Source organism: Triplophysa rosa, linkage group LG2 (assembly GCF_024868665.1).
Source record: "Triplophysa rosa linkage group LG2, Trosa_1v2, whole genome shotgun sequence".
NCBI classification, from domain to species: Eukaryota; Metazoa; Chordata; class Actinopteri; order Cypriniformes; family Nemacheilidae; genus Triplophysa; species Triplophysa rosa.
The window spans coordinates 33,146,398-33,162,616 of NC_079891.1; the positions used below are offsets into that span (position 1 = coordinate 33,146,398).

Below are 16,219 nucleotides of genomic sequence, written 5' to 3' on the forward strand. Positions count from 1 at the left end.
TTATTTTCTATTTTTGAGGAGGACGAGCTAAAGTGTCAGGCCCCGTCACGGTAAATATACATTTCTGGTCAGAATGTCCCCTTTACTACAATGAATGCGACTTCTGAACAGCACCTGACAGCAGGTACAGTCAAAATTTATGTCAGTACTGCCAACTATTCTCAAAATAAAAGACGCTTGAAAAGTCTCTACAAGACGCCAGGTGACGTGACGTGACGTGACGTAAGCCGCCAAAAAGCTTAGCCTACCCGTGACGCCATCGCGTTGTAGCTGCGTCCTGTCTAGTGTGTCAGATCAACTCCGTAGGTGCTTTCATACGTTACCTGTGTTGTTGTTTCATGTTCACTGTGCGTGCACACTGTTTTTAATAGAGTCGGATAAAACTCAATAAAGTTATTTTCGTTCACATATTTTCAGTTTCTGTTGTCAGAAAACAAAACGACTGTGACACAGTGACCCATTTAAACGACTGAACGAAGTCCAGGATTTGTCTAAAAAGTCGCTCGAGTTGTCATTATAGGTTCTATGAAAACCCATACAGTTCTCATTAAAACCACTAATTCTTTAAGACTTTCTAGAATTTGCTGTGAGAGCCGCTAGTAGGCCTAGTCAAACACGTGTATATGAAGCCCTCTGCTGGCCACGGAGAGAACTACAAGACGCCAGGTGACGTGACGTAAGCCGCCAAAAAGCTTAGCCTACCCGTGACGCCATCGCGTTGTAGCTGCGTCCTGTCTAGTGTCAGATCAACTCCGTAGGTGCTTTCATACGTTACCTGTGTTGTTGTTTCATGTTCACTGTGCGTGCACACTGTTTTTAGTAGAGTCGGATAAAACCCAATAAAGTTATTTTCGTTCACATATTTTCAGTTTCTGTTGTCAGAAAACAAAACGACTGTGACACAGTGACCCATTTAAACGACTGAACGAAGTCTAGGATTTGTCTAAAAAGTCGCTCGAGTTGTCATTATAGGTTCTATGAAAACCCATACAGTTCTCATTAAAACCACTAATTCTTTAAGACTTTCTAGAATTTGCTGTGAGAGCCCCTAGTAGGCCTAGTCAAACACGTGTATATGAAGCCCTCTGCTGGCCACGGAGAGAACTGCGCGTCAGCAGAGGTTAGAAGTGGAAAGCTGAGGAAACATAATGCAAATGCACACACTTTTGAATGAAACTCAATCCATTCACCAAGCGTCCCTGTGCTGCATTACCTGTCCCATTGCAAAGAGCCATATGGTCCATAAACATAATTATGAAGAAGAGCAGGTTTGAATTGGTTTAGTTTTCTACTTTGAATATTAATGGATTCTTCCTGCGCTGCGTAGAAGCATTGGAGGCAGTAAATGCCCTGGAAAGAATCAATAGCTTTAGATGTTCAAGGACACATCCATTTTTTTATTTGATTAGTGTTGCATGATAGTTAAAGAAATATGTAGGCCTATGCACATCCGGAACGCATCCTTTTACTTACCTGTTTTCAAAGAGACTAAAAGTGACCACAAACGTTTTATGAATCATTATTTGTATTTGTATTTTTTGTATTTAGTCACAAGTGTCATTGTTTACTGCAAAGAAAGAATCTTTACAACAACTTGTAACTAGGCTGTAGGAATGCTCATTTATTTTTGAGAAGCTTTAATCCATCCGTAACTCTGGCTTCCAAGCCATTTATCCCATTACATTGGTGCAATGCATTACCAATGCAAATATATCATCTGCCATTCTTTACAAACTTTACACAGTTTTTTTTTATTTTCTTAGTATGACATCTTACAAATCTCTGAAGTCTACAGAGGCAGTAAAAACTGAAACTTTGGATGTATTCTTTTGGCTCTTGAGAGGTTGATGAAATATGAATTCTGAAAAAAATCAGATTCGAATAAAATCATTTGTTCATTTCATATAACAATTTCACCATGTTTATGAATCATAAGCTGGGAAGAATGCATTCTTCTATCACAAGCCTGAAGATGGAATCTATATGATTTCAGTTTTTCTGTAATGTTGAGTAGTCGGCCGATGCTCTTGGTTGCTGGCGAGGATTTGACTTTGCAGTTTTGCTTCGTGATCGCCCATGCAGACGGCGACGAAGAGAAACGTCCCCCCGACGACTAGCAGAAGTCCAGAGAACCAGGCTGAAAACATGGCCTCTCCGTATTCCCACCGTGGCATCACATCTGGAAGGTTCTCATCCCAAAACTTCACCACCATTATGTACGCCATCAACGACACAGCAGCGAGAGTCGTAATCCCAGAGACCCATATCAACACTCCACCCAATATGAGAAGCTTTCTCTTCGCCCTCTCTCGTCCAGCTCCGATCTCAACGCCCTCCAGTCCGAAAAACGCAGCGATCACGCCGAGCAACCCCGTCACGATGGAGATGCACATGAACACCCGTGATGCAAAAGTATCTGGTGGTAGAGCTAAAAAAGACTCGAAGGCTTTGCAATGCAAGCCAACTTCCTCCGTGTAGATACACATGTGCCAAAGACCCTCGTACCAGTTCTCCATTTCATTCAGGTCCGAGTTCATCGTCTTCCATAGTGGCAGAAATGTCGTGACGAAGGTTGTGACCAAACCCCCGAAAGACACGAAGAGCGATGCTCTTTGGACGAACTTTGGGGTGAGGAGCACCATCTTAATGCTTCAGACCTTTTGGGTCTCCCAACGTTTTCTTCATCAGACCTCCTCTGGGTTGGCTCCTCCTTTTCTTTAATAAAACCTCACTTGTTCAGGCGGGATAATCCTGCAGCCCCTCACAACGGAGGGACTGTTTTTCCAACTGATGAATATCTTGACAAAGGACAATAACTGCTTTTTGAAGAGGAAACCTGATATGGGCAGTTTTAAGTCTGTGCAGAGCAAAGAAACCTGGGAGAAACAAAACTATATTCAGAATGACAGGAAAATGAGAAGTCAATGCCCATGCACGTGTCTCTTCATTGCTCAGTTGATCTGGTAGTGTTGAAGCGAATCGACCTTCCAACGCAGAAAGAAATCTCGCAGACAAGGGTTCCAGATGCCAAGAGTTTAAGCTTTATTTGCTCGAGCCAACAAAGTGAGATATTCAGAGTTCATCTGACGTGATCTGTACATCTGACTCCGCACTTTATACAGAAATCTCAAGATTGTTCACCAGTCAGGTTTCATATGACATCATCCTTTTTGTTAGCCCGTCCCCTTTCTCATTTGCTACTATTATATTCCAATCAAAGTTCCTGGACCGCCCCTCGGCCCACTCCTCTTGCCACAGTTATGTTTCAACCTTCCTTATTTGGAGTGTAATCGTGGCAAGTGTTTCTCAAATTTCTAAAAAGAAAAACACGTACACATGCATCTCACGCGCTAAGAAAAACATATACACCATTATGTAAGAAAAACATGTCTGCCATTGTGTTTCCCATATGCACCTCATCATATGCCAAGCTTGCTCTAGGCCTTTCATGTGATTTTGTGAAATAAAAACATGTTTTGCTTATAGTACGTATGTGCAGCTCATGTGTTCAACGCTTAAACGCACACATTGTGTGCACTATTATAGTTGATATATTATGTGCGTTTAGATTTATGTGTTGTGCAGTGTTATATTAGAAAACACACCAATTAGATTAGAGATTCCACCATAGTAACAGCTCAGAAGAGACGCTTTTGGATGCTGTTTCTTAGTGTCAGGTAGCAGGTGAATGAACAGTCGTTTGCTTTGAGAACACCGTGTACCACGTCGAGTCCGACATGAGACAGTAGCTACTTGTGAAGGAAACCGGACACCTTGCCTTACATGCCGGGCTGAGCTCATCCATACCTTATTGTTTGTCCTTGAGCACAGAATTTGGATTTCTTTACTTTCATGCATAATGCTTTTGAAAATTTTTTTGATTAGAATAGGAAAATGGTTATTTGGTGCTATTCAGTTCCACTCTAAAAATGTTGGGTTGTTTTAACCCATGTTTGGTTAAAATATGGACAAACCCAACTGCTGGGTTGTGTCTGCAAGTTTCTGCATTTGAGCATTTGGATGTTTTTTTTCCAGATTTTACTCAACCATTGATTGAAACGGCCCAGAATCTTTTAAAGTCCTGAATTAAAGGGATAGCTCACCCAAAAATAAAGATAATATATATGCATTTGGCTTTTATCCAAAGCGACTTACATTGCATTATACTATATATTGTATCTGAGTATGTGCAATCCCCTGTGTTCGAACCCATGACCTTGGTGTTGCTAGCACCATGCTAACCACTGAGCCGTTTCTTCACCCTCTTGTCATTTCAAACCTGTAACTTTCTTTCTTCAGCAGAACACAAAAGAAGATATTTTGGAGAATGTTGGTAACCGAACAATGGTGGTAGTACCCATTAACTTGCATTGGTTTTGTGTCCATAGACGGTTTCATTGGACGCACGCGCCTGGACGGAAGATAACGTCCGGTCTGTTTGTTTATCGGTATGGCTAGTGGCTAATAATAATATAACAATTTATATTTCATTTAACTTTTATTCATATTGATTTATATTATTAATTTATAAATGTTGTTTAATGATGTTATTGTATTAATTTAACGATTTGTAGAATTTTGTTGTACGTTATTTTATTAAATAAACAATTTGTTGATGGGGTCCTGTAGTTTTGTCGCATTTAAAGAAACTGTATGGCACATTGACACGAAATATTTTTGAATACCTTGCTTAAAAAAAACGTACGTTTACATTTACATTTAGTCATTTAGCAGACGCTTTTGTCCAAAGTGACGTAAAAAGTAGGGGAAAACAATAGAGGCAATTTGTGCAACAAAAGAACAACAATGCATAGGTGCAGTAAAAACTGGTCTCAGTCAGCCTATCACGGTATACGAAGCTAAGATTATTATTTATTTATTTTTATTTTATTTTGGGGGGATAGGAAAGTAGAAAAGAAGTAGAAGACTACTAATGGGTCAGACGTTGATGGAAGAACTTAAAATTTCTACCAATAAAATATTTGAGAGCTTGATATTAACTGGACAAGTGTTTAATTATTATAAAGATGGACAGAAATATCTTGGTTTTTAGTTGTTTTAAAATATATTTTATTGCTCATTTTGTCTAATATTAAAGTATTAGTAATCTTGACGCCCCCTTGGAAGTCAGCTGGGGCCCCCTTGTTGAAAACCACTGGTCTAGGCTATACAGCAGAAGTAAGTCATACAGGCTTGAAATGACAAGAGAGTGAGTAAATGATGACAGATTTTTCTTTTTTTGTGAACTATCACTTCAAGAAAAAGGGGCTTTAAAGTGAGGGGCAAACCTGACAAAATGTGACTCCTTTCTTTGTTGTTGTTTTTCATACAAACCTCTCAAACTTTCATGAAAGCCAACGTAAGAAAGGTTTTATGAGCTCCTGTGCTCAGGCCCTGATGGGGATTTGGTCCAAACCTTTAACTAAATTCGAACCTTTTTAAGAAACAATTCTGCTTGTCAGTGTAGATCTTTCATGCAACTCTAGAATGAAAATCTAAACTGAACTCTCATCAGTCACTGTCAGACAGAAATAAACAATCTCATGTTCTCTGCTCTGAATATTCATTCAAATGAATACAATTTACCAACTTAATCAACATATAACGTAATATTGCTAATACAAACTTATCAACTGCAGTGCAACAGCTTCTTGAAACTTTTTATAAGTCTCTCTACAAAAATAACAGGGCACAGACCCACCCACATTCGCTCTTCTTATACATTCTATAAATCAAGAGGATTAAACAAGCCTGCAGATGTTGCACAGTTTATTAAGGCATCGTGCCCACAGGGCCAACAGATAACAAATGCTTCATCTTTATGGTTACATGAATCCTAATATTGACATGATATATTATTACCGTCACACAAGCGCCGACGTCACTCTGCGTAACAATAGCGAACACAGTATCACTACAAGGTTTAGGAATAAATACTGCTACGTTCATAAAGTGCTGTATATCATATAAAACAGAATTCACAGAGTAAATATGATCCATCACCAACTGTGTAGTTCACTAATACATGATCTGTAAGCCAAGATTTTAATATGTAAATCTCACAAAGTCTTATAAACATTAAAAGGAATTCCATTTTGATAAAAAAAAACGAAGACTATTTAGATGGGTAAGGCAAAAACTTTCTTTTGATATTGTGGTTTTGAAATAGTACATGTTTTTGTAAATTATGTGGAACAAGGAATTGCAAATAAAATCTGTAAAATAATGTCAAATTGAAAGGACCTTTTGATTTGACGTTTGAAGGACAAATTCATATTTTTTAGCAAGTCCAAACATCCAGCGTGATTCCCATACAGACAGTTTTGTAAATAAAGTCCAGGGTAATATGAAGCAGCACACAGAGAATGCAATTTCATCCCAGAGGGGTGCGTAGCAACTTTATATGGACCGGAGGGGGTGGTGGACAGAAAAAGAAGGAATGGGATGGGACAGGACGGGAAGGGGCAGGAGACGCTATATATCAGAGCTCATCTCAGTGCACTGTTTGTCTGATATGTGGGATGCCAGTGAGTCAATGATGTCCAACAGCAGCGGCTGGCTGAGCGATCGCAGGTTGGGAAGCTTGGACACCTTTAGGGAAGGAAGGAGAACCAAAAATAAACGGTAAACAACACAGGCCATGCAAGAGAAAGCAACAAAATAAATACATACACAAATAAACAAATACACAACAAAAGGAAGCTAAACGAGTCAAATAGCACCAGAATTTGATTTTTTTTATGTGAAAGGCACTCACTGGCATTTCAAAATTGGGGCTCATACACTAAGCATGCATGAAATCTGTGTACAAACGTCACAATTCACCAAAAACGTTCTTTCTAAAAGTTATTCTAAATATACACAAAACCACACTTTGCGCTGCATAAATCCATTATGACGCCGATTTGGGCACGTCTTATGCAAACTACTATCCTCGATGCTCATTTAAAATACTCTGAATTCACGAACATAGGATTAGGTTAAGAACACACACACACACACAGTATTCAGCGAAATATTTTCACAAGTTAAAATGTGCGTATAAATACAAATATCGTACACAATTACTAGCGAATGAGAGCCATTGTTTTTTTTTCTTTCTAAAATGAAACGAATGTGGCTACTGATGTGAACTTGAGCAGATGAATAACATCTGATCTAAATGCACTTTGGTCAAACATATCGTCTTAGGTCTGTTTCACACATACTGTGTTTGTGGGATCTGTGTGACCGCAGCTGCAGGCGTGCATAGAGAAATATAAATTCTGGCTTAGCACCAAAATGATGTTACATTTTATGGCCATAAAGTATAAAGTGTGCAATTGAAACTAGCAAAAACTAGTTAAAAAGAATTATATGCCACATGCCGTGGCTCATGCACAGACAATATACGGCTTTTGCAGACGCTGTATGTGTGAAACAGCCTTTACATAATAAAGGCTCATTGGCACAGTCTGTATTGTACACGTTAAAGACTAAATCTCACATCACACTGGTGATACTGATGACATAATGTTAGCGGGGCAGCCAGCACACGCTCAGAGCTGTGGTCAATAGCACACCCACCTTGGTGAACTGATGGACGATTATGTGCAGGCAGTGTTTTTTCATATCCAGAGCTTGAGTCTTATCAGCGGCCTCCAAGATCTAAGAGCGAAGAAAGGACCATGTACTGCTGTTCTTTATCATTACAGGATTTAAATGCGGATAAAAACATCACACACACACACACCTGTAAGACATTCTCTACGGTAACATTCATCTCCAGGTTCTGCTTGCAGTAGGCCTGGAGTCTGTTGTTGGAGAAACCGTAGTAATAAGGTGCGGCGAAAAGATATCTGTGCTGTGGTTCAGGAATACAGATATTACAATAACATCATCACTGGCAGGTAGATTGTGAATCTCTTTTTCTGTGATCAATACTTAATGCTTTAATAAGCACAACAGATTGCATAAATTACAAATTGAGGCAAAAGAATTCAGAAGAGTGTTAAAGGATACAGCGAGTCTTCTGGAGGCATGTTGACGTCCCCGTAATAGATGTAGCGCAGCATCGACTCAAAAGCCTGCGTGCTGGGAACCATCTCTCCGATTGAAATATTCACCTGCCCGTCCTCTGGCATGAAGGAGCGGAACATGGCCTCAAAATAACTGTTAATAAAGCAATGATAGAACAACCTTAGTACGTTTTTGACAGGGTGATGTTATAACAATGCTAAACGACTGCGATACCTGGAGCGAGCAGCCAGTATGGCCTTGTGTGCAGGGCGCGGATGACCGTCAAGCAAAAGGATGATGTCACAGAACTCATGCCCCGCCCCCTCCAGACAGGCCTTCATGTCTTGCACAAGAGACGTGCCTGAAACGAAAAGGGACACAGTATAGCAAAGTGTGTAGCTCGGAAGGGGAGATAATGTGTCCGTACCTATATCCACCGGCTGATCCGAATAAACTCGGAGTGGCGGCTGCTGTTTGCGTCTCACTATCTCCACAATCAACGGAGTGGACAGATGTTCAAACTCTTTAGTCATGATCACCTGGTTAAAGTGACTCTCTTTTACAATGAAGTTCAGACAGTGCTCCTGGACGACAGAAACAGAGAGATTTAGAATACAATTTGTTTGACTACATCTCATTCAATGAAATTCGATTTTATTTACAGTATATAGCGCTTTTTACAATGTTGCATTAGGGCTGGGTATCGATCTGATGTTCCGATTCGATTCGGATTCACAAGCTCTCGATTCGATGATTATAGATTTAATGCAAATTATAGATATTTCTAAAAAAAGATCAGTAAATATCACATTACAATGGTGAATTAAAAAATGAAAGAAGGCATTTTCAGATTTATCCACTCTCGGACCCGGTTTCAAAAAATAGCCGTTTCAGGCTCCCAAAACGCTGGATTCATCTGGACGAAACGCCGATACGATACAAAATCTTTACGTATACAGCTAAACGCATCTCCGTGTGGATGGCCTCTAAAACGCCGTTTAAACGAGACCGTTTTCAACTAAAAACGGAACACTTTTTATGCGTTTTAGCTGTTCATTTACACGAAAACGCAAACTTATGAGGGACGCAAACTTTTGAAAACGGGTCTCAAAGTGCAAGTTTTTGAAAACGACGGCATGATCGTTTCCGTGTAAACTCTGAAGGTGCATGCGTATTATGCATGCAGTCTGTAGCCATGCAACAAAGTGTATTAAGAGTAGGGTTGGGAATCGTTTCAATTTTATCGATTCCAATTCTGATTCTGCTTATCGATTTCGATTCTTATCGATTCCCAGTTTCGATTCCACAGTTGAAGTAAAACATTCAGATATCAACCTGTATGTTCATTTAGCCTGCTTATTGACTTGTTTGCAATATATATACACTGGGTTCCAAATTATTATGCAAATGATATCTTTCTCTGGTTTTCCTAATTTGTCGATGCAAATGACAGTCAGTATAATTTTCAAGTAATCAACAGTTAGGGTACATTTGGAATTTTATTGAACAAACCTCCCACTGACAACAGTATTTATTTAAAAAATGAAAAACTCAAAATGCACTGTTCCAAATTATTATGCACAACAGAGTTTGAAAACATTTCATAGGTTGTAAAAAACTGAAAATGGTCATTTGTTGAATTTGCAGCATTAGGAGGTCATATTTACTGAAATCAAAAGCTATTTCAATCAAAAACATCCTAACAGGGCAAGTTACATGTTAACATAGGACCCCTTCTTTGATATCACCTTCACAATTCTTGCATCCATTGAACTTGTGAGTTTTTGGATAGTTTCTGATTGAATTTCTTTGCAGGATGTCAGAATAGCCTCCCAGAGCTGCTGTTTTGATGCTAACTGCCTCCCACCATCATAGATCTTTCGCTTGAGGATGCTCCAAAGGTTCTCAATAGGGTTGAGGTCAGGGGAGGATGGTGGCCACACCATGAGTTTCTCTCCTTTTATGCCCATAGCAGCCAATGACACAGAGGTATTCTTTGCAGCATGAGATGGTGCATTGTCATGCATGAAGATGATTTTGCTACGGAAGGCATGGTTCTTCTTTTTGTACCATGGAAGAAAGTGCTCAGTCAGAAACTCTACATACCTTGCAGAGTTCATTTTCACACCTTCAGGGACCCTAAAGGGGCCCACCAGCTGTCTCCCCATGATTCCAGCCCAAAACATGACTCCGCCACCTCCTTGCTGACGTCGCAGCCTTGTTGGGACATGGTGGCCATCCACCAACCATCCACTACTCCATCCATCTGGACCATCCAGGGTTGCACGGCACTCATCAGTAAACAAGACTGTTTGAAAATTAGTCTTCATGTATGTGTGGGCCCACTGCAACCGTTTCTGCTTGTGAGCATTGGTTAGGGGTGGCCGAATAGTAGGTTTATGCACAACTGCAAGCATCTGGAGGATCCTACACCTTGAGGTTTTCGGGACTCCCGAGGCACCAGCAGCTTCAAATACCTGTTTGCTGCTTTGCAATGGCATTTTTGCAGCTGCTCTCTTAATCCGATGAATTTGTCTGGAAGAAACCTTCCTCATTCTGCCTTTATCTGCACGAACCCTTCTGTGCTCTGAATCAGCCACAAATCTCTTCACAGTACGATGATCTCGCTTAAGTTTTCGTGAAATATCTAATGTTTTCATACCTTGTCCAAGACATTGCACTATTTGACGCTTTTCGGCAGCAGACAGATCCTTTTTCTTTCCCATATTGCTTGAAACCTGTGGCCTGCTTAATAATGTGGAACGTCCTTCTTAAGTAGTTTTCCTTTAATTGGGCTCACCTGGCAAACTACTTATCACAGGTGTCTGAGATTGATTTCAGTGATCCAAAGAGCACTGAGACACAATACCATCCATAAGTTTAATTGAACAATATAAAATTAAATGTTTACGACACTTAAATCCAATTTGCATAATAATTTGGAACGCAGTGTATATATATATTTATGAGCACCGTTTTGTGTATATTTACACACAGAAACACACCTTTTCTGATTTATTACAATTTGTATTATCATAGTTGAACTACATCATGGTTAAACTGCAGTTACTATAATGCAACTATGGTTAATTTGTGATTCCTGTGCTTCAATGCAAATTCTATAGCTAAACTATGCTTACTATAGTAAAAAATATCGATAATTTTCATAAGGGCTTTTATTGAGATATCAGCAGATCATGCAACGCATGTACTTTTCTGAAAATATGCACACAGGAATTGATAAGAGGAATTCAAATTTTAATCTCAAGTATCCGATTCCGATCCGATTCCTAGCCTTTCGATTCCGATCCCAAATTGGAATTGATTTTCGATTCCCAATCCTAATTAAGAGCTTTTTAGATTCAAACAGTATAGCTGCGTTTACATGGACCAATGTAATCCGATTAAAAATCCAATCCGAATGAAAACGCTCCATATAAACACATCAATCAGATTAAAAATGCCCAAGACGATTGAAATTTCAGTCGGATTGTAAGGGGTGGTTTATGCCGTTTGTAATCCGCTTGATAGGACATGTAAACACTTGATCAGATTAAAAACCGAAGTAGGAAGTTGTGCGCATGTGCAAAGACGACGCTGGGTCGTACATGCGTAAAGGCATATGACGCACGGAACGGAGCAGCTGTTGCTAAAGAAACCAAAAACCATAAATCTGACAAAGCGGCAAAAATTTCCATATGCTTGTCATCTCTAAATGAACATATTAATGTTTCTATTTATTTAAAATGTCTTACTGTTTCCCTGTGAGTGAGTTTTTAACCGCAATTTCTCAGTTCCTTTTCAAACACGATACATTTGCAGATGTACAAACATACTGTAGGCTAAAGTATCTAATCATAAAATTTCATTTATATTCGTAGTAGGCTACCGAACATTTATTTTATTTATCGTTTACTTACATGTGCTTTGGAAGGATTAACTGTTTTTACCAAGTCACTGTAACGACATTGCTTCATTTATATGTAGACATTATTTTGCGTTTACGAATTGTACATTAGTATGCTGGTGTCTGTGACATAAAATAAATACATCTGTGCTTACAACATTGTTTGAGTAGCCGTTTTTTCGTGCCATTTGTAAAATAAAATATACACAACATGTGCTTTAAAACACTGTTTTTGTGGGTATCAGTGTGCGCGTGTCGGCAGATTATATCGGATTTGAAGCTTGTCGTGTAATCACGCACATCAATCAGATCACTTAATTTACCTTTCATGTAAACACTACATTCAGATTGCACAATCTGATTCAATTCAATCCGATGTGTCCATGTAAACGCAGCTAGTATATGCTGATGTGCGCAAGCATGCAGGGTTTCTTTATAGCGCAACAGCGCCATCTACTGGCCTGGCATGCATAATACATCGTTTTTGTTCGTTTTCCCGGATCCACGTAAATGCAGATCGTTTTGATAACGCTGTCATGTGCATGTGAAACTTTACAAAAACATTTCAAAGGAAAATCTTTTCCGTTTTTCATCGTACAGCGAGTCTGATTTTGTTAAGATTGCTTTTGCAACCAATCTCAAACTTTAGGCAGAGGAATGTTTTCTTATGAATAATGGATGGAGTGCCCCATGTGCCTCTACCTTGAGCTGGTCTAGCTGAAGTTTGTCTGCATTTTCACACACACTCAAGACGTTCTGCAAGTCAACCGATGCTTCAATGTACTGAACACAGAGCTGCTCCAACCTGGACAGTTTAAAGCTCAGAGCAAGTTTATAAACGTCCATGATCAACAGCACATCCTGGACGTGCCCTGCAGAGAGCCAAGACAAATACTCATACATTAGATGTGCGTTTTTAAATCAATGACGCTCACTGCATCGATGATAAAGATGCAACTCACCTCTGCGTGGATACTGTATTTTGTCTGTGTACAGGAACTGCATCAAAACCTCAAACGGCTGAGCGTCCGCCTCCCTGATTGCCACTTCTAATAACAGCGGTCCTCTGGAGGATCTTTTGCTCCCAGAGCTCTGCTTTTGACAGCTGGACTCCTCACTCTCTTCACTTCCTTCCTGTTTACTCCTCTACAAAAACCATTTCAAACATCTCAACAATTATAAAGAATCTTTTTAAATTAAATCCGCTTTGAACAAAAACTTGCAATACTGGGAGAATATTAAGTAAAATTGCATTTGTTTGAGATTGCTTATGTTCATTATTAAAAACAAACAAACCTGTTTCTGTCGATCTCTCGCCTGTAGGATCTTCTTCCGGAGCCACTTGCAGCGAGCTGTTACTATGGCGATGTGACCGAGAACCTTTTCTTCTCGCTGTGAACAAAAACAGCAGTTATGGACAGCAAGACGATTATTTTATTTAGATACCTCAATTTTGATCAAATAATAAATACAAAATATATTTCAGTTGTGACAAGAAAAAACAAACCTCCCCCAAGATGAACTCGACATCACAGAACTGACGGTTTTCCCACAGTTTCCCATAGTCTTCATGAAGCGTGCATTTTGGATAGCAAGAAAACTACAGCAAAAAACAAGAAATATACTAATTTAGATTGAAAGAGTTTTTTCACTCTTTGTAAGCAATTGTTGGCTGTGCCAGAATTGTTTGCAACATTACATGATTTCCTATCGTTTAAGGTCCCTAAAGAGGGCACAGCTTAACAGAGCGTAAAGGAGATGTATTCTTGAAGGTCAAGACCTCACCTGAAATCGGTACATTTCTCCACTGCGAACATTATTGTCCACCGTTCCTCCGAAGATGTACATGGCATCATGGATAACAGCCGCGGCGTGGAACAGCCGCCCACTGGGCATCTGAAAGAAATTGGCATAAAAAATAACAAACGTGCCACAAACCAGATGAAAGAACTATTGTAAACTATTTTCTGTATTAGAATTATTTCAATTTTGCACCTCACTGTCCGTGCTGGCCTGAATGACCTCCCACGTCTGCGAGTCCACATCATAGCAGTGCAGTTCATTGGGCAGCGTGTTGTCAGCCGCCCCTCCGAACACATACAGGTGACGGTCAAACGCCACCATTGTGTGTCCATAGCGTCTCTGAGGGGGTGGAGGGGATCCACGCAACAAGTGCTCAGTTGGAATACGGGTCCACCTGTGGTAAAAGAATAGCACGTCATAACTGACCACAAATATTACAGTTCCCTTTCAGTAACGTACACGTAGACATTACATATAGAATGGCATGTGTCAAAGTCTTCATACTTACATGTGTCCTTTGAATTCAAACTGGAAGAGGTTGTTGGTGATCTTGGCTCCACTCTGGCCGGAGAAGACAAACATCTTATCCTGACATACAGCTACAGGGAAGTTACAGCAGGAGGGAGGAATTTCACCACTTTGTTCGATCTAAATGACACAAGGAAATCAACGCAATATAACACAACATACAAGAATAACAATGAACTCAAACCCGTATGACTTAAAAAAAAGATCATCCTGGACAATACAGGACAAAGAGTAAATGAAAGCGCATCAATCACCTCTTCCCAGCACGCCTGCTCACGGTCCTGAAGACTTATGGTCCACATATCATTCAGCCTGTTAAAAATAATTAGTTATGCATGTTAACATTTAAGAAAAAATCCCAACATTCTGCTTTGCAATACATTTGTTTGTGACTTCTGTGAAACACATAAGATACTTACCTGGCATTTCCATCATATCCAGCAAAGATCCAGAGTTTGTCATTATAGACCGTGGCTCCGTGGGCAGATCTGGCAACCAAGCTAGAACAAAAAGCACAAACATCTCTCAGACATACTAATACAACAACAATAACAATACTATATTGTTGATGAAAAACTATAATTTACCGTCCCTCCACCTTCCATTCCGTCCACTGTCCGGTGGCGAACTTGTACTCAAACAGATCATTTTTATTTTTCAAGTTAGAGTTTGAATAGATGTCTCCAGTGTAACCACCTAAAATGTAACCGACAAAGCCTTATGTGGACAGGAACAGAGCGAGCAGCATTAAAAGGCATTTGACAGGCGGATGACAAAACCTACCAAAAACAAACATGCTGCTTCCATACACAACAGCTGAGTGGTGATATCTCGGTGCTGGTGGGGTGCCAGTAGTAAATGCCCTATTCAAATACATCAATGACTGTTAGAGGCAATAGCAAACCTTATAAAACACACACATCAAAGTGATTGATAAACAACACCCACCGACACCATGAGCAGTCCTTCACATCAAAGCGCAGCAGATCATTAAGCATGTTCTTCCTGAAAGAAGTCAAAACAGATTTCAGTCTTTGGACAAACATCCAAACAACAAACAACAAAATACTCACCCATTGTCTCCTCCAAAGACATATATGGCATCCCTGTATGCCACAACAGTGTGCTTACTACGCCTGCAAGAGACACAACGCAATAAACATTGTGATTCACTTCAACTAAAACCAAGCCAATGATCAAGTGAGATCAAGTGCTTTTCATGGGCAGTACCTGGCACCCACAAACTCATCACATGGTGGCAGTCTCCTCCAGCGATGTACAGTCTCGAAAGGACCAAAGTTGAGTGTCAGATACTCAACACTGTCAGAGCAGCTGTGGTCAAAATCAACGCTGGGAGCAACTTTAGATTTGCAAGACATGGCGCCAGGAAACCATGACATTCAAGTTACACCTGAAAAGGCTTCGTCCAGCCAAAGAACCAAGACGGAACTAAAGCATTGGACGATACAAATCTAATTTATCTGCCGTCTGTTTGACTGTTCTATCTGTCTCATGCTAGTCATGTTTTCTAAAGTTGATATTTGCTTCCATTCAATCTCGCTAGCTAGCTAGCTACAAGTGTTTATAAGAATTTGCCAGGTTTTGAATGAATGCAAACGATTAACCTCAAAATTAATAATATCAAAATGTGTGCGCTATAAAACAAACACGGAAAAGAATAATATAATCACGTATAAAGGAATGAGATTGAAGCATTGACTGAATGTCTTCCAGCCTGTGTTTATCCGCACATCAAGGGAGGAGACGGGCTTCTTGACATGCGCACACGCACGTTTTCATTGGTGACGTCATCAAACACGCGTAACGAAAAACATTGATACGTTTATCTCTAAAAGAAAATCTGAAAGGCAGGTATATTGTAAATTACTACGAGTCTGTTTTTGGCGTATTGTGAATGTCTTTTTTTGTGTTCTTCTACGTCATCTTTGGAGCTTCTATTATTAATGCCTATTTATTTTGTAT

General features: G+C 39.8%; 2 protein-coding genes across 2 annotated transcripts; both read right to left on the reverse strand.

Moving 5' to 3' along the window:
* Positions 1 to 1,845: 1,845 nt before the first annotated feature.
* On the reverse strand, positions 1,846 to 2,642 carry cldn26 (claudin 26). Its single transcript, XM_057327641.1, has one exon. It carries the CDS (start codon positions 2,640 to 2,642, stop codon positions 1,980 to 1,982), a length of 663 nt encoding a protein of 220 aa, XP_057183624.1. The 3' UTR covers positions 1,846 to 1,979.
* Positions 2,643 to 5,754: 3,112 nt separating this feature from the next.
* Positions 5,755 to 16,012, reverse strand: lztr1 (leucine zipper like post translational regulator 1). Its single transcript, XM_057326659.1, has 20 exons — positions 15,467 to 16,012; positions 15,310 to 15,372; positions 15,185 to 15,241; positions 15,020 to 15,099; positions 14,824 to 14,932; positions 14,656 to 14,736; positions 14,491 to 14,548; positions 14,217 to 14,356; positions 13,901 to 14,102; positions 13,691 to 13,801; positions 13,413 to 13,505; positions 13,202 to 13,297; positions 12,868 to 13,051; positions 12,608 to 12,777; positions 8,426 to 8,582; positions 8,233 to 8,359; positions 8,002 to 8,151; positions 7,733 to 7,838; positions 7,567 to 7,647; positions 5,755 to 6,591 (listed from the first exon to the last, which is right to left on the reverse strand). The coding sequence occupies exons 1-20, from the start codon at positions 15,634 to 15,636 to the stop codon at positions 6,475 to 6,477; spliced, it is 2,352 nt and encodes a 783-aa protein (XP_057182642.1). The 5' UTR covers positions 15,637 to 16,012; the 3' UTR covers positions 5,755 to 6,474.
* Positions 16,013 to 16,219: the final 207 nt, after the last annotated feature.

What these genes read in the sequence shown, in the direction of transcription:
- lztr1 (XM_057326659.1), bottom strand. Translation starts at nt 15,636, where the DNA reads ATGTCATGGTTTCCTGGCGCCATGTCTTGCAAATCTAAAGTTGCTCCC. An exon ending in TTCAGCTAGACCAGCTCAAG is followed by an intron (nt 8,583 to 12,607) that starts GTAGAGGCACAT and finishes TCTGTCGTCCAG; the next exon opens with GAGCACTGTCTGAACTTCAT. An exon ending in CCGTAGAGAATGTCTTACAG is followed by an intron (nt 7,648 to 7,732) that starts GTGTGTGTGTGT and finishes CTTCGCTCTTAG; the next exon opens with ATCTTGGAGGCCGCTGATAA.
- cldn26 (XM_057327641.1), bottom strand. Translation starts at nt 2,642, where the DNA reads ATGGTGCTCCTCACCCCAAAGTTCGTCCAAAGAGCATCGCTCTTCGTG.